The sequence below is a fragment of the Nicotiana tabacum genome, chromosome 21 (genome assembly GCF_000715075.1).
Source record: "Nicotiana tabacum cultivar K326 chromosome 21, ASM71507v2, whole genome shotgun sequence".
NCBI lineage: Eukaryota > Viridiplantae > Streptophyta > Magnoliopsida > Solanales > Solanaceae > Nicotiana > Nicotiana tabacum.
The window spans coordinates 57,070,940-57,084,004 of NC_134100.1; the positions used below are offsets into that span (position 1 = coordinate 57,070,940).

The following is a 13,065-nucleotide window of genomic DNA, read 5'->3' on the forward strand; positions in this document are numbered from 1 at the left end:
AAACTAAAAAAGTATTAGTTTTTTGATTGGTTTGATTTGATTCAGTTTTTCGGGTTTTATGAACACGCCTAATATCCGATATTCTTTTTGGGCCCCGACTAATGACTAGTTCAGACGATTTAAAAAGTAAAACGCTCCATATTAAAGGCAATTTTATTTTCAAAGCTTTGTCTCATTAGACTTATCGAAGAAGTACTAATCACCCACAACAATCTTGATAATAAATTAAAATTCATTGAAGAAGGACCAAAAGTAAAATTTCCCCAGAAACAAATGAAAACTTGTTGGGAAAAAAGAATATAAAATAAACAAATGAAAAAAGAGAGTGTGAAAGGAGCATAATATTTGGAGAAAGGCAAAATACTCGTAACCCAGTAACCATCAAAGGCAAAGAAGAGGCAAAGTGGTTTCTCTATTTCTCCCCCACCAATAATCATAAAAAATAATAATATCAGGTTTGTTTCCTCTCTTTCTTTCACTTTCACTTCCATAATAATTTTCACTCTATTCTTTTCTTGAAATATTTCCCTTTTTTCCTTTTCTTATGTAAGCTGATTCTCCCTATGCTTTCATTTTTCTGTTGAATTTTTGTTTTCTGCTGTTCTTTATTCTTTTCTTTTTCTGTAGCTGATGAGATTCTTTTGCCTTGTAGGTCTGCTGGTAGATATGTTTCATAAAAAAATAATTTGTTAATTGTTGAAGGGTTTTAGTTCTGCAATTTGATGGGTTTTTGATCTCTTGTTGTTTTGAATTTTGGGGCTTTTTTGTTTCAGGGTTGTTTCTGTGGTGTGCTTAAATTTGAGTTTTTGATGAATTCTTAGATGGAAGGAATTGATTTTTGAGGTATTTGATCAGTTTTGGGTGTTGAATTGTTAATATGGAAGAAGATAAGGCAGCTTTCAACATTAGTGAAGAAGAGACTATTTGTTCAGTGGAAACTGTACAAGTGAGAGGTGAGGGAAGCAATGGGAAAGTGGTATTTTCAAGAGAAGCTCCACTTGTACATAATAAGGACTTAATAGCAGGAGGCTGTAGTTGTGGAGTCAATAAGATTAAATCAAGGCTAGAAAATTCTGATTCAGAAAATGAGAAACTGGGTCCTGAAAAAAAGCTTAGCAGACAAGATAGGATTGAGTTGGGGCGATTGTTCCAGGGTGCTGTGAGCGGCCATGATTGGGAGCTGGCAGAGAGTTTGATCCTACTCGCTGATCCCCAAACTCTGAATGATGCTTTATGCATTGCTTTGGATTCAATCTGGTTTCTAACTAGTCAAGAGGAGTTGCATGGGATAACGGGTTTGATTAAGATGATTATTGGTAATGGTGCATATGACTTCACTCGGGCTGTCCTAAGGACTTCATTTCTTGCTTCTTGTGTTTCTGCGTGCCAGAGTCAAACAATGAGCCTTGCAAATACTGTCACTGTAATGGCACAAAGGTCAGTGCTTTTGCCCATATTTGAATGCTTAAAAGAATAGTAGAGAAGGTCTTTAATTTGCTGTTGAATGTTTTCCCCATATCTGAACTATACATGTCTAGTCAAAATAGTAGGATTCCAGTGCAGTGTAGCAGATTATTTGAAATCCGACTTCTTCCATCCCAGATATTGGCCAACGTGTATACATAGCTCTGACATAGTTTTTCTGTAATTTTCTCCAATAGTCATATAAAAGAAGCATGTGTCTCAGCTTCCAACAACCCGTGGAATTCTTGTTTGAGTTATTTAATCTATATGCTGAAAATCCTCTTTTAGACCATTTGCTAAAATGTACGCATGAAGAACCTGAATTTTCTTGTTATTGAAATAAACAAACAAGCTTTCTACATTTGCTGGTTTGTTGCTATTATCCATAGGATGTCAAAATTAATACATAGGATAACATAAAGTTTGAAAAGTTTATTCTTCATGTATAGGAATTTCCTTGGTATAATCTGCAAGGTCAAGTAACGTTTTTCTTTCGTTTTCCCTTGATGTCTTATTTTATAGATGTTTGTGGCACTAACATATTTACCACCACTCTCAGCAGGTTGCATGAACGACTGCAAGAATGCAATGGAGATGAAGTTTTGAAGGTTGAAGCTGGTGCTAAGGTTCAGAAGTTCACTGAATGGGCTCTTAAATGTATAGGTTACCATTCCCGCTGCCAAGGAAAGAGGTATAGGGTTGGGCATAACTCTGCCATTGAAATACAACTGCAGTTATCAGCTTTCAAAACATTTCTGGATCTTGCTGGGAACCACCTTACTGGAAAGGACTTCACAGAAGCATTTGATGCAGCTTGCTTTCCGCTTACACTCTTCTCTAGTTCATTTGATACTGGCTGGGCATCAGGAGTTTCAGCTACTGCAATTCAAGGATTGCTCGGCATGTTGGTGGAAGGGGGTGCGGACAATGTCAATCAGTGCTTTCTTGAAGCATCGCGTTTTGGGAGCACAGAGCTGGTCCGCATTCTTTTGCAGGTATATTGATATATATTTGGATTTTGGAGTTTTATGCTTTGACTTTTATGTTTAGAAGCATGCATCGATCCCCTTTTTCAGATTTGTACTTTCTAAAGATTCTCCTTGGTGACTGTCTTTGTAATGATGTTTCACCTGTCATGGATGTTCTGTTTGCTTTTTTGTTATTCTCAGCCTTAGTTTTTGGGTTGGGCTTACAAAACACTGTTAGTGTTTTCTATCTGTTCAAATTTCACTTTGATAAGTAGATACAAAAAAGTAAATAAATAAAAGAAAATGCATATGAACCTTAAAACACAATCGAAATCTCAACGAGAAATGCTTATAATGGATCTTGCTTTACTTCCCCGCCAGGGAAAGTAGACACCTAGGACTGTCTAGCTTGCTGGGACACTTAGGTTGAAACTACTTTGGTCGTGCTATTTATTAAAAAAAAAAAAGGTTAGTGCCCTATTGGCCCTTAATAAAAATAACTTTTTGCATGAAAACTTGTTAATTCTACTATTGTCTGTAACAGAATAAAAGGCAGAAAATTGGGAAATTGTTCTGGGTTCTGGAGGCTAAGAAGGACCAGGCCAAAACCTTAACATCTGTTTTTCACTTTAGTGCACATGTTTGTCAAAAGAATACCGGTGAATACACCTTAATGTTTCTAGCCATTATACGTATAATTTTTTCTCTGTGTGTGTGTGTGGTTCTCAGCATACTCCTCTTCTTAGAAACTGTTGCTTTTGGGATGTTAGGTGTTGCTACACTGCGTTAGTGCTTTGTGATGAATTCACCCACTGGAACAAAAAGGCCATTGAACCTCGTAAATTGGGGGCACTATGCTGTAAGATAATAGATTGCAACTTCGAACTGTTAGTTTTCTCTGCTAGTTCCATTGTCTTGAAGGCGGAGATGTAAAGCATGAGGCGGGAGTGTTTTACCTTTAGCGACCCAAGGTGTAAAGTGAAGAACTGCTACAATGTGTTATCCATAAGAAAATGCTATATGACACTGTAAGCGTGGTGAATACAACATATAGATGATTAAGAAAAAATGGAGAAACACTTGTCAGAAAGAAAAGAATGTTCCGATATTAGAAGCTAAAAAATTTCCTTATCCAAGTGAATAAGTGGACATATTATAGACTTCCTAATTTTTGAAAGTGTAGGCCTTTCACTTGGTCTGTAGATTTCTTAACTGTAATCATCACTTGATTGGTGAAGTGCATGTAAATCATCACATAATAACTTGTGTCAAATTTCAACCTTTAATTATTTGACGAGACATTTTAATTTGACTCTATATTAATCAACTATGACTCAACCTCAAATTAGTAGAGTCCAACTATATGAATGTTTTGTATCCATTCTGCTCTTTTCAGGTTCATTTCATTTCATACTGATTAATTTATCTCTTAAGAAAAATAAAGGTTCTTTAAAAGTAGAGTTTCTCTATATTTATCAATTACATGGACATAGAAGTCTCTGAGCAGAATAAAGGCTACTGACAAACACTAGCCTAATGTAGGTGTTGAAACAACTAAGCTTTAATCTCAATTGTTTATATCGTTTAATATAGATTCTTTTGGTTCTATTATGTTTTGTTCTTAGCTAAGTTTGCACTGTTGCATGCTTCAAGAGTTTGCTGGTTTTGCAAGACAACTTAGCTCCATGTGATCTTAGGTCTATCTCAATTCTCATCCCCTTTTGTTTTCAATCATCATACGCACCTACAGGCTATAAACGGTAATACCTAGGATAAGGACAAACCATCTTAGAATACTCTCTTTTTATCCTTTCTGTGTGCTACTTGCACTATCAGTTGGATGTTATCATTTATAATTTTATTCAATCTTGTAAGATTGTATATTCATTTAATATCTGCATTTTTATGGCATGAATCTTGCGCGTATGTTGGGCCTTAGATCACTGCTAGTTTCGCTAGTGTTCAATAGAATAGTCTTTTACTTTATTAGATATATTTGTTTTACATAGCACTTCCTTAGCACTTTTCCGTATCTACCATGCTATTTTAATTCTTTCTGTTCCATTTTATGTATCATGCCATTCACTTGGAAGAATAAGTCTAGACTCTAGATGTCTATATTGTTTACATTTAGGCACCAAAATTCCATATAATTTCACTTTACAATCTTCACGGGGGCTAAATTTGTGGTGCATATATCATGTCTTACTTTTACTTATCTGAAAATCAATAACCACTGCTCTCTGGAGTGTTTTTCTGTAGTTCCCAATTTAGATTGATTCCCTTGCTAGTTTTTTCAATCACCACAATATCATCTGTAAATAGCGTGCACCATGGGACCTGTATACTATTGGTTACTCTTCTATAGTTAGCGTAAGCAAGTATGACTCAAAGGTAGATCTCTGGTGTAGTTCCTTAATTTTCGTCCACTGCATCGCCTTTCACAGTTCTCAAATTTGCGACCATTTTCTCCATATCCTTCTTTTTACATATGTATTTTACTAATATTTTATATGAATTCCTTTCTTTCTCAAGCATTTACTAAAGCACTTCTCTTATGATTTATTTAGGTCAATGGATATATTATAGATATCCTTCCAGTTTTTCACTTCATATCTTCAATAATATTAAGGAGCAAAAGGTGTGTCCAGTTGTGTGACTAGGTGTATTCTACCGTAGCCTAATGGAACTAACTTCAGCTTTCGTGAGAGCCCTGCCATATTGGGTTCATATTGCCTTGGAAATGTCTCTTAATGAATTGACAAGAGCATGAATTGCCATTTCATATACCCCCCCCCCCCCTCTCTCTCTCTCTCTCTCTCTCTCTCTCTCTCTCTCTCTCTCTCTCTTGTAAAGTATGTAGCATAGCAACTGTTAGAACAAAGGCTAGCATGAACACAGAAAAAAATTGAATAGAAGGGGAGTTCAAGTTGGGTAGTACACATAATTGGATTTTCTGGTATATGGCATTTTATACTGTGAAGAAACATTTAGGACCATCAAAACAAAAGACGTGGAGGACATTTTCTACCAAATCGGAAGGTTCAAAGGATACAAATGATAAGTTACGATAATTCAACATAACAACAAAGATCAGGAAAGCATTTAAACTACTGAGTGGTTACAAAAGGATGTAGTATGGTACTTGCCAAAAAAAGCTTTGCTTGATACTAATCACCTAAATCTAGGTGTCAAGTCTTACCAATCAATTTTAACTGGAAAAAAGGAAGGAGGAGGAAATTGGAAAACTTGATATAATTGTGAACATCAGAGTATTTTGGTTGTCTCAAATTTCATATTTTCATGACAAATTGACCCAATGGATTTCTTGGAAAATTGTCTTGTATCCCTGGACGAAGAAGTTAAAATTTACGATTTAGTTCCTATCAGTTTGACAGTTTTCATTGTTGGACACACTTTTGGGTGGTGTCAAAGTGGTTTGCTCCTGATTGAGTGGCCCTATGTAGTGGCTTCATTATCCTTGTCTTGTGAAGCTACCCTTCGTTAGCCAATACCAGCAGCAATTCCTCTTTCTCTCTATGAAGAATGCAACATGGTTTCAGAAGCCTAACATTTAGGGATAAATTCAATGTTCTTCCTGCTTCACATCTTGCAAGACGGTTGAGTGCATACCTCTGTTAATATTGGACATCATGCTGTTTACCAGACAAAAGAAAAGCGTAAAAGCAAGGTAACAAATTAGGTACTACCATCTATATGATTGTAAATCCTCACATATTATTCATGGAAATAATAGGTCATCCCTTTTCAAAATAACCCCGCAGGCCCGCACTAACTTGTGTACTGGCGTAGTGACACTATTTTCCCTTTTCAAAAGTAAAAAAGGGGAAAACGGAATGAAGGGCCTAGTCCTTTCAATTTCGGAGTTCATGTGAGTTAGCAAAAGAGAAGGGAGTGGAACTGCAGGCTTCAAATTATAATATCCAATTACTATCTTTGTTTCTTTATGTTTGCAAACTACACTCAAGTGCAGTCTTGTCTGGAGTTGGAGACTGTGATAAGGATCATTTGGTGTTTCATGATTGGCATGAGAGATTCACTATTTGCATACCATGATTGTTGGTGGGGATTGCAGTTAGTCATTAAATGTTTGAAGTTCTTTGTCGTTATCCTGGTTTTGAATGCTATGGATGGTGGTCTAATTGGGTTTGTGTCATACACTGATCTGTCTTAGTATTTATGTTGCTCATTATGCTTGATTTCAGTATTTTCGATTGGTGGACATGAATTTGGAGGATGCGTTTTTCTTTTATATTTCTCTTAACTTTTTTTTGCTGTGTTCTTTTCCAATGTATTCGGAGGGAAAGTGGTCTGTCATTCTCATCTTTTGGTTGTTTTGGTTCTCTTGTAGATTGCTCAAAGGAACAGCTTGGATGTTGATGTTGACCTGGCTTTGGGATTTGCTTCCCATTATGGTAAAATCGGAACTATGGAATGTTTGGTGGAAGAGGGGAATGCAATGGCTTTCTTGGGCCCTCTGATGAGAGCTGCTGAGAGGGGATCCCTGCAGGTTGTCGAGTGGTTCGTCAAAAGGGGATGCAGAGACATGGAACTATGTCTAGCCCTCACAGCTGCGACCTCCAGTTGTCAGGTTGAAGTTGCTGCATATCTCCTTCCGCACGTTCCGCAGCATATTCTTGCTGCCCTCAGCATCGAGATTCTTAAGGCTGCTGGTGAAAGAAGCGGCGGGTCTCTTGATGGGGTAGCGTTTCTTCTGCGTTCAGACTTCCTTGGTGACCCTGTTGCTACTTATGCTGTTGCCGACAGTATTGCTAAATCTGATGATGATGATGATGCTGTGACTCCCAATCTTAAGAGTTTCCTTCAGGAACATTGGTCGGAAGCTGCTTTCTTTGATGGGCTTAGGCAAGGACAAGAACACTACTTAAACCTTGTGCGTATTGTGAAATGGGGTGAATCTCCCATCTGTCTGAAGGATCTTCCTGGGCCCTTGAGGGTAGCAATAGCATACCTGCCACTGTATAGAGAAAGTGTTAAGGCAGGGGGCTATCTGCTACCTCAAAAACTTAGGGGACAGCTCGTGGAAGCAGCCAAAAGGCTTGGCGGCGTAATACTGGACGAGGCAAACCAAGGGAAAGAACTATTGGCTGTCTTAGAGCATCATCTTCCTCCTTTTTTGCTAAATGGATCTTATAATTAGCATCATACTACACATTCTAAGTTTTGAAAATTTCACATCTCCCCTTTCTCTCTCTCTCCCGTCACAAAGTATAATAACACAAATAGTTGGGTTGGAAAAAAGGAAGAAGCCTCCATAGTTGGTCAATTTTCTTATTGAACATGTAGGTAGAACTTTGTTGGCTTAGTTATATATCTGCGCGGAATTCTGAAAAATGCTTCCTTGAATGTGTATGTTGATGATATGTAAGCAGAGGGAACCATATTCAGAAGGGTTGGTAACTCAAATGGGCATTATATATTAGTTAGTTCCCTGGTGGTTTTGTCTTTGATCTTGTCTCAAAGAGTAGTCCATTAAGTGGATGGCCTCTAGATTTATTTATTTCTCCGAATCAAGACTTCTATTAAGTCATTGAGGACATGATATGCCCAAAGAAACGTACATCATTTTGCAAGAGATTCCTTGTACCAAAACGCATGAACCTTTGAGAGATGCAAGTAAAAGTTTTAGGAATATAACTTGGTCCAAATAAGAAAACATGTTCCAAATATCTTCACAAGCAACATGCGCATCCAAAGTAGCCTTCTCTTTGACATATTTGCTACACTTGTCGCACTAGAGAAGATATGTAGTTTCCTCCCGCAACTAAATCGGGGATCTATGGGCATGAAGTAGAGTACCATTTACATCCATATAGCAACTAACTCAAATACTTTCCTTCTTCGTATCAACATGTAGTGTTGCATCAATAAATAAGCACGTTAATGAGAACTCATAATTATTATGTAAATGGCCATTCGGTGCATTAGCAAGTTTTTTTCAAGAAATTCCTACTTATTATGTAAATTCCCATTCGGAGAATTAGCAAGTATGTTTTCGAGAATCTCATTATAGTAAAATAAAGCCTTTGCCACACTATTTGGAGGTTCAATTAATTCATATTATAACATCCAAGATTTCTACACTTCAAAATATGTCACATTATCTGTACACTAAAATATATCACATTATCTTTACACTCAAATTTAGCACATTAACAGAATTAGAACAATCTTTTGCTATTTTGATCTTATCATTTCACCATAAAGAAAATTCATCATTATCAAGGCAATGTTAATTCATAGGGCTCATCTTCCATAGTTTTTGAGAATCAGGACATGTGAAAACATATGTACGACAGTTTGACTATCTAAATCACATCTCTTACAAACAACTATCATGATTTATTCTTTTACTAATTAGATTATTAATGTATACATTATAAAGCACCCATCTTCTAACGAAAAGTTTTTGTTTATTTTTGATTCCCCGTTGCTCAAAAAAAATCCCAAAATGCTTTAGGAAAAGCGTGGCTGCTAGATTATGCAAGGTTACCACAAATTATCACCATGGCTTGCTTAAGCTTTTTGCAACATGATTATTTTGGGTCAAATTTAGAATTTACAGGTGGACGTCTCTTGAGCAGACACGTGACAATGACAGGATGGAGGTGAGTCAACAGATAGTTAATATCGGATACAGAGATGTGATCGGTATTGAGCGAATTCCAAGGACACAAAGATCGGGGAAGAGAATTTGAAAGCAAGGTACCGGTTGGAGGAAAAAAGCATTAAAGGAGCAGTCGTTACGAAAAATTTCAGCATTTATTCCCAACGTTATGCAACTATTAAGAGGAGATTTTATACATCTTTAAGAGGGCGAGATTTAAGTATCTTGTCACCTCAAATTTCACTATACATAATAATATTTGTACTCATTGTAAGGACACTAAATACAAGAATCACAAAGGCTATCTTTCTTTCTCTTATGTTCTTAAGTTTTATACAAGGCTGTTATCAAAGCTTTCCGGTTAATTACCTTTGATTCCGGTGGGATCAATATGAATTTTAGGCTTGTTTTTTACTAAATTATCTTTATTTTTTTAATTCTTTGTCACTTTACTAATCAGATCATCTTAATCAGGGGTGGATCCACCTCCCGGCCTACGGGTTCACGTGAACCCAATAGATTTTGTCCAAACAGTGTGAATGTGTTCGAAAAATTTACTAAATATCTATAAATGTTTGAATGTGAACCCAGTTACTATAGAAAATTTACTCGTAGTTGTTGCAGGAACTCAAAAATATTAAATCCTAGATCCGCCTCTGATCTTAATCCACGTGTCTATAAATCATGTATACAAATTCAACTGTATATTTTCAATGACCGGTTTTAACCTCGTAAGTGTATAGACTTTGTAAAAAAAAAATCTGGGAATCCACGAACAACACTCCTATACCACTAAGACCCGCGACATTAGGAATGCATGGATTTTCCAAACACAAACATTTTCACCATTGGCAACTCTTCATCATAAAAGAGGATACTGTAGAAAGAGTTATTTGAAAAATATTTACTGTTCAATATTCTTGATAGAATTAATTAATTCGGATTGAGTAGAATTCTCCAAGCCATATATCATATATAGCTTTATTGATAGCCTTCATATTTCTAAATTCATCAACTGACTGCCAGGCTGAGGCTATGTCAGCTTCATTTTATCTTTTTAAGTTAAGTGGAAAGTAATATTTATTTACAAATGTGATATACTTAAAAATCGGAAAGAAAAGATAGCCCAGAGCTCTTGTAATGTCATGGTTAGGAGAATGATTGACTTATGTTGGATCTATTATACACTGTTTTATCTTGCATTTATCCATAAACAAAATAGAGTAAAAGAAACTAGAATTTTTTTACATATTTTTAAAGTGACAGAATGTTTGAGAGTGAATAAGTAGATATATATATATATATATATATATATATATATATATATATATATATATATATATATAATGAGAGAAATCTTGAAGTTTTACCTCCAGTATAATGAACTTGTCATATCAGTGAGGTAAAAGAAATGCAACAATGTAATCTTCTCCTTTTTTTAATTAATATATGAAATTGTACCTTGCACTTGGCAAAAGGGTTGAGGATGGGTGAAATCAAATCAGTTCGTCACCTAAATGAAAAATCTATAAATTTCTCATCAGTTTCTGCTTTCTAGCTTAGAATTTAGAGCAATTTGAATATTTGGTTTTTCCATGTGTTTGCTTCGCCGCAACAATATATATATATATATATATATATATATATATATATATATATATATATATATATATATATATATATATCCTCAAAACTTGATAAGTTTACGGAGAGAAGCACACAAGAATTCTTCCTTACAGTGTGTTAGGTGTTACAAAAGTTATCTTGAATCCTTCAAAATAATATGTGATTGCGATAAAAGTAGACTAGATCAATTGCAATTAAGCATTCACCATCCCAAAATATAGACTTGTTGTTGGTCTGCCTTTAAAGTATAGAGATCAAAATGGAAGAGGATACATATATTAAATTCAATACTTCAATATATACTACAATACATATTACATTGCCTGAAAGCAGAAAGTATTTGGTACTAACAGTTTTAAAAAAAACCTACAAACTAAGATGTAAATAAGCAAGGCTACATTATATTGCTGGTTAGGTAAAGAAATAAGAAATGAAAGGAACTCATTAATTAATTTGTGTAACCCAAAAATCTATGGTGATGAGACATACGTATAAGAAACATTTCTAAGATTGGAAGAAGGCATAAAAGCCAAGAACATTAGAAGAAGCAGAATTAAAATGGGAAGTAAGAGCAGCATAAATGGTGGAGGTGGCAATGGTGGAAGGATCAATGGCAAAAGTAGCAATGATGCTGTGAGGCAAAGGAGCAGAAGAAATGATTCCAAACTGAAATAACTAATTGACAACACTTTTTTCCCATTCCCTGCTTGACAAGACAAGGATCTTCTATATTCTGCTAGCTTTTTTCCTTCAACAAAACTCATATTCTTTCTAGGGAAAGTAGCAGCAGAAGCAGAGTTGTTCATATACTGATGATGTTCCAAATTGAAAAAGCCTTTTGATGATCTTACTTTAGCTTCGGATTCTTCACTCATGTTCATTTGAATGCAGTATCAAGCCCAAATGTTGAACTAGGCTCTTCAAAACCCCAAAGTGCGGAGGAAAACAGAATCCAATTCAAGAACAAAATAAGGCAACAACTGCAGAAGATTGTGGATGTTACGTTGAAGCAGCTGCTGAAAATTCAAATTCAGGTTCCTAAATGTGCACCACCAAGTAAGAATTTGTAGCTTTTCACAAGAACAATATCAGTTCCTCTCTCTCTGATCTTCCAATGCAATACCAAATAGTATATCAAGAATTGGGACTTGAGTTGTGTTGGGTGTATTTACCAAAAAATAGTGCGTATGATGGAAGAGAAAGAAAAAGATTGTTCAAGATTTGGTATTGGAAAAAGAAATGTCAAGTATTCAAAATGTTGACGTTGATTTTTCTTGGGAAATTGGCCTCTACTTTTGGTTGGGGAGATTTGGATGGATTTGGGGTGGTTGCACTGTATTTTGAAACAAGAATATATTAGTGGTTTCTTGAGGCCATTATACTTATTATATATGCCTAATTATGTTAGAGAGAGAGTGGTCGGATTCAGTGAATTTCCATATCAAGTGGGGGCAGCTGATTTGCAACTTGATGTTTTTGGGAAAAGAAATATAAAAAAAGATGTCTCCTTACCCAAGGTTCTTCACCCCTGGCTATTGGCCAACCCCCCCCCCCCCCCACTACCTCTTTTCTCTCTCCCCCTCACCCCATGACATGATTTGTTTTTCTTAAAAAAAAGAAGATCTACTTAATTATGGTTAATTCATACTTATCTTCTTCTTCTTTTTTTTGCCAATTTAGTAGTTCACTCGTCCTATTTTATATAAAGAAGTTCCAAATATAATGGTCAAAGCATCTAATTTTTTATGTGAAAAGTATTACTTTTTTCCCCAATTTATGTGTTATTTTTTATTTCAAAAAGAATAATATTTTTTATATTTTAATAATAAATTAATATTTTATTTTTTCTTAATATAATAATTTATAGTCGGAAATTTACATGGCTTGTTTTAGATAAGTCTTTCTTAAAATTTGTGTCTGTAATATAAGTTAGTGTAGGCAATACTTCAAAGTATTTTTAAAAAAATGTAGAAAATTATAGTTAAGGACAATTGTTTAACTTTTTAAATAGTAATGATATCACATCAAATGAGACTGGAAAATTATTCATATGATAAATTAATATTCCACAGTTTAGTGCATGAGGATTGAAATTATTTTCAAACTCGGCGCCCTCAAAACCCCAAAAAGTTAAACCTATTATTTTATCTTCTTTTTACCTTTGCGGTTTCTTTTGGAAGAATGGCACACACTATTATATATGGAAGGGAAGGGGGAGAATTCAAGAATCAGAGCGGCAGTCATCGGTCAACACCAGTATTATTCCTTTTTTTAAAATTTTCACGTTTATTTCGTTGGAAGCTGTTTTTGGTAAAGAGGTTTCATTCAAATTCTTTCAGCAATTAAGTATTCAATTCA

The 13,065-nt window shown here is 35.2% G+C and overlaps 1 protein-coding gene across 8 annotated transcripts; it reads left to right on the forward strand.

Moving 5' to 3' along the window:
- Window positions 1-327: 327 nt before the first annotated feature.
- LOC107781670 (ankyrin repeat protein SKIP35-like) lies at window positions 328-7,921 on the forward strand. 8 transcript variants are annotated; one of them, XM_016602406.2, is made up of 4 exons: window positions 328-455; window positions 774-1,437; window positions 2,024-2,459; window positions 6,805-7,921. In XM_016602406.2, exons 2-4 carry the CDS (start codon window positions 878-880, stop codon window positions 7,612-7,614), a joined length of 1,806 nt encoding a protein of 601 aa, XP_016457892.1. In that variant the 5' UTR covers window positions 328-455; window positions 774-877; the 3' UTR covers window positions 7,615-7,921. The 8 variants fall into 8 exon arrangements, with proteins under 8 accessions (XP_016457892.1, XP_075097597.1, XP_016457890.1 ...); XM_075241496.1 differs by having other exon boundaries at window positions 2,027-2,459; XM_016602404.2 differs by having other exon boundaries at window positions 335-455; window positions 653-1,437.
- Window positions 7,922-13,065: the final 5,144 nt, after the last annotated feature.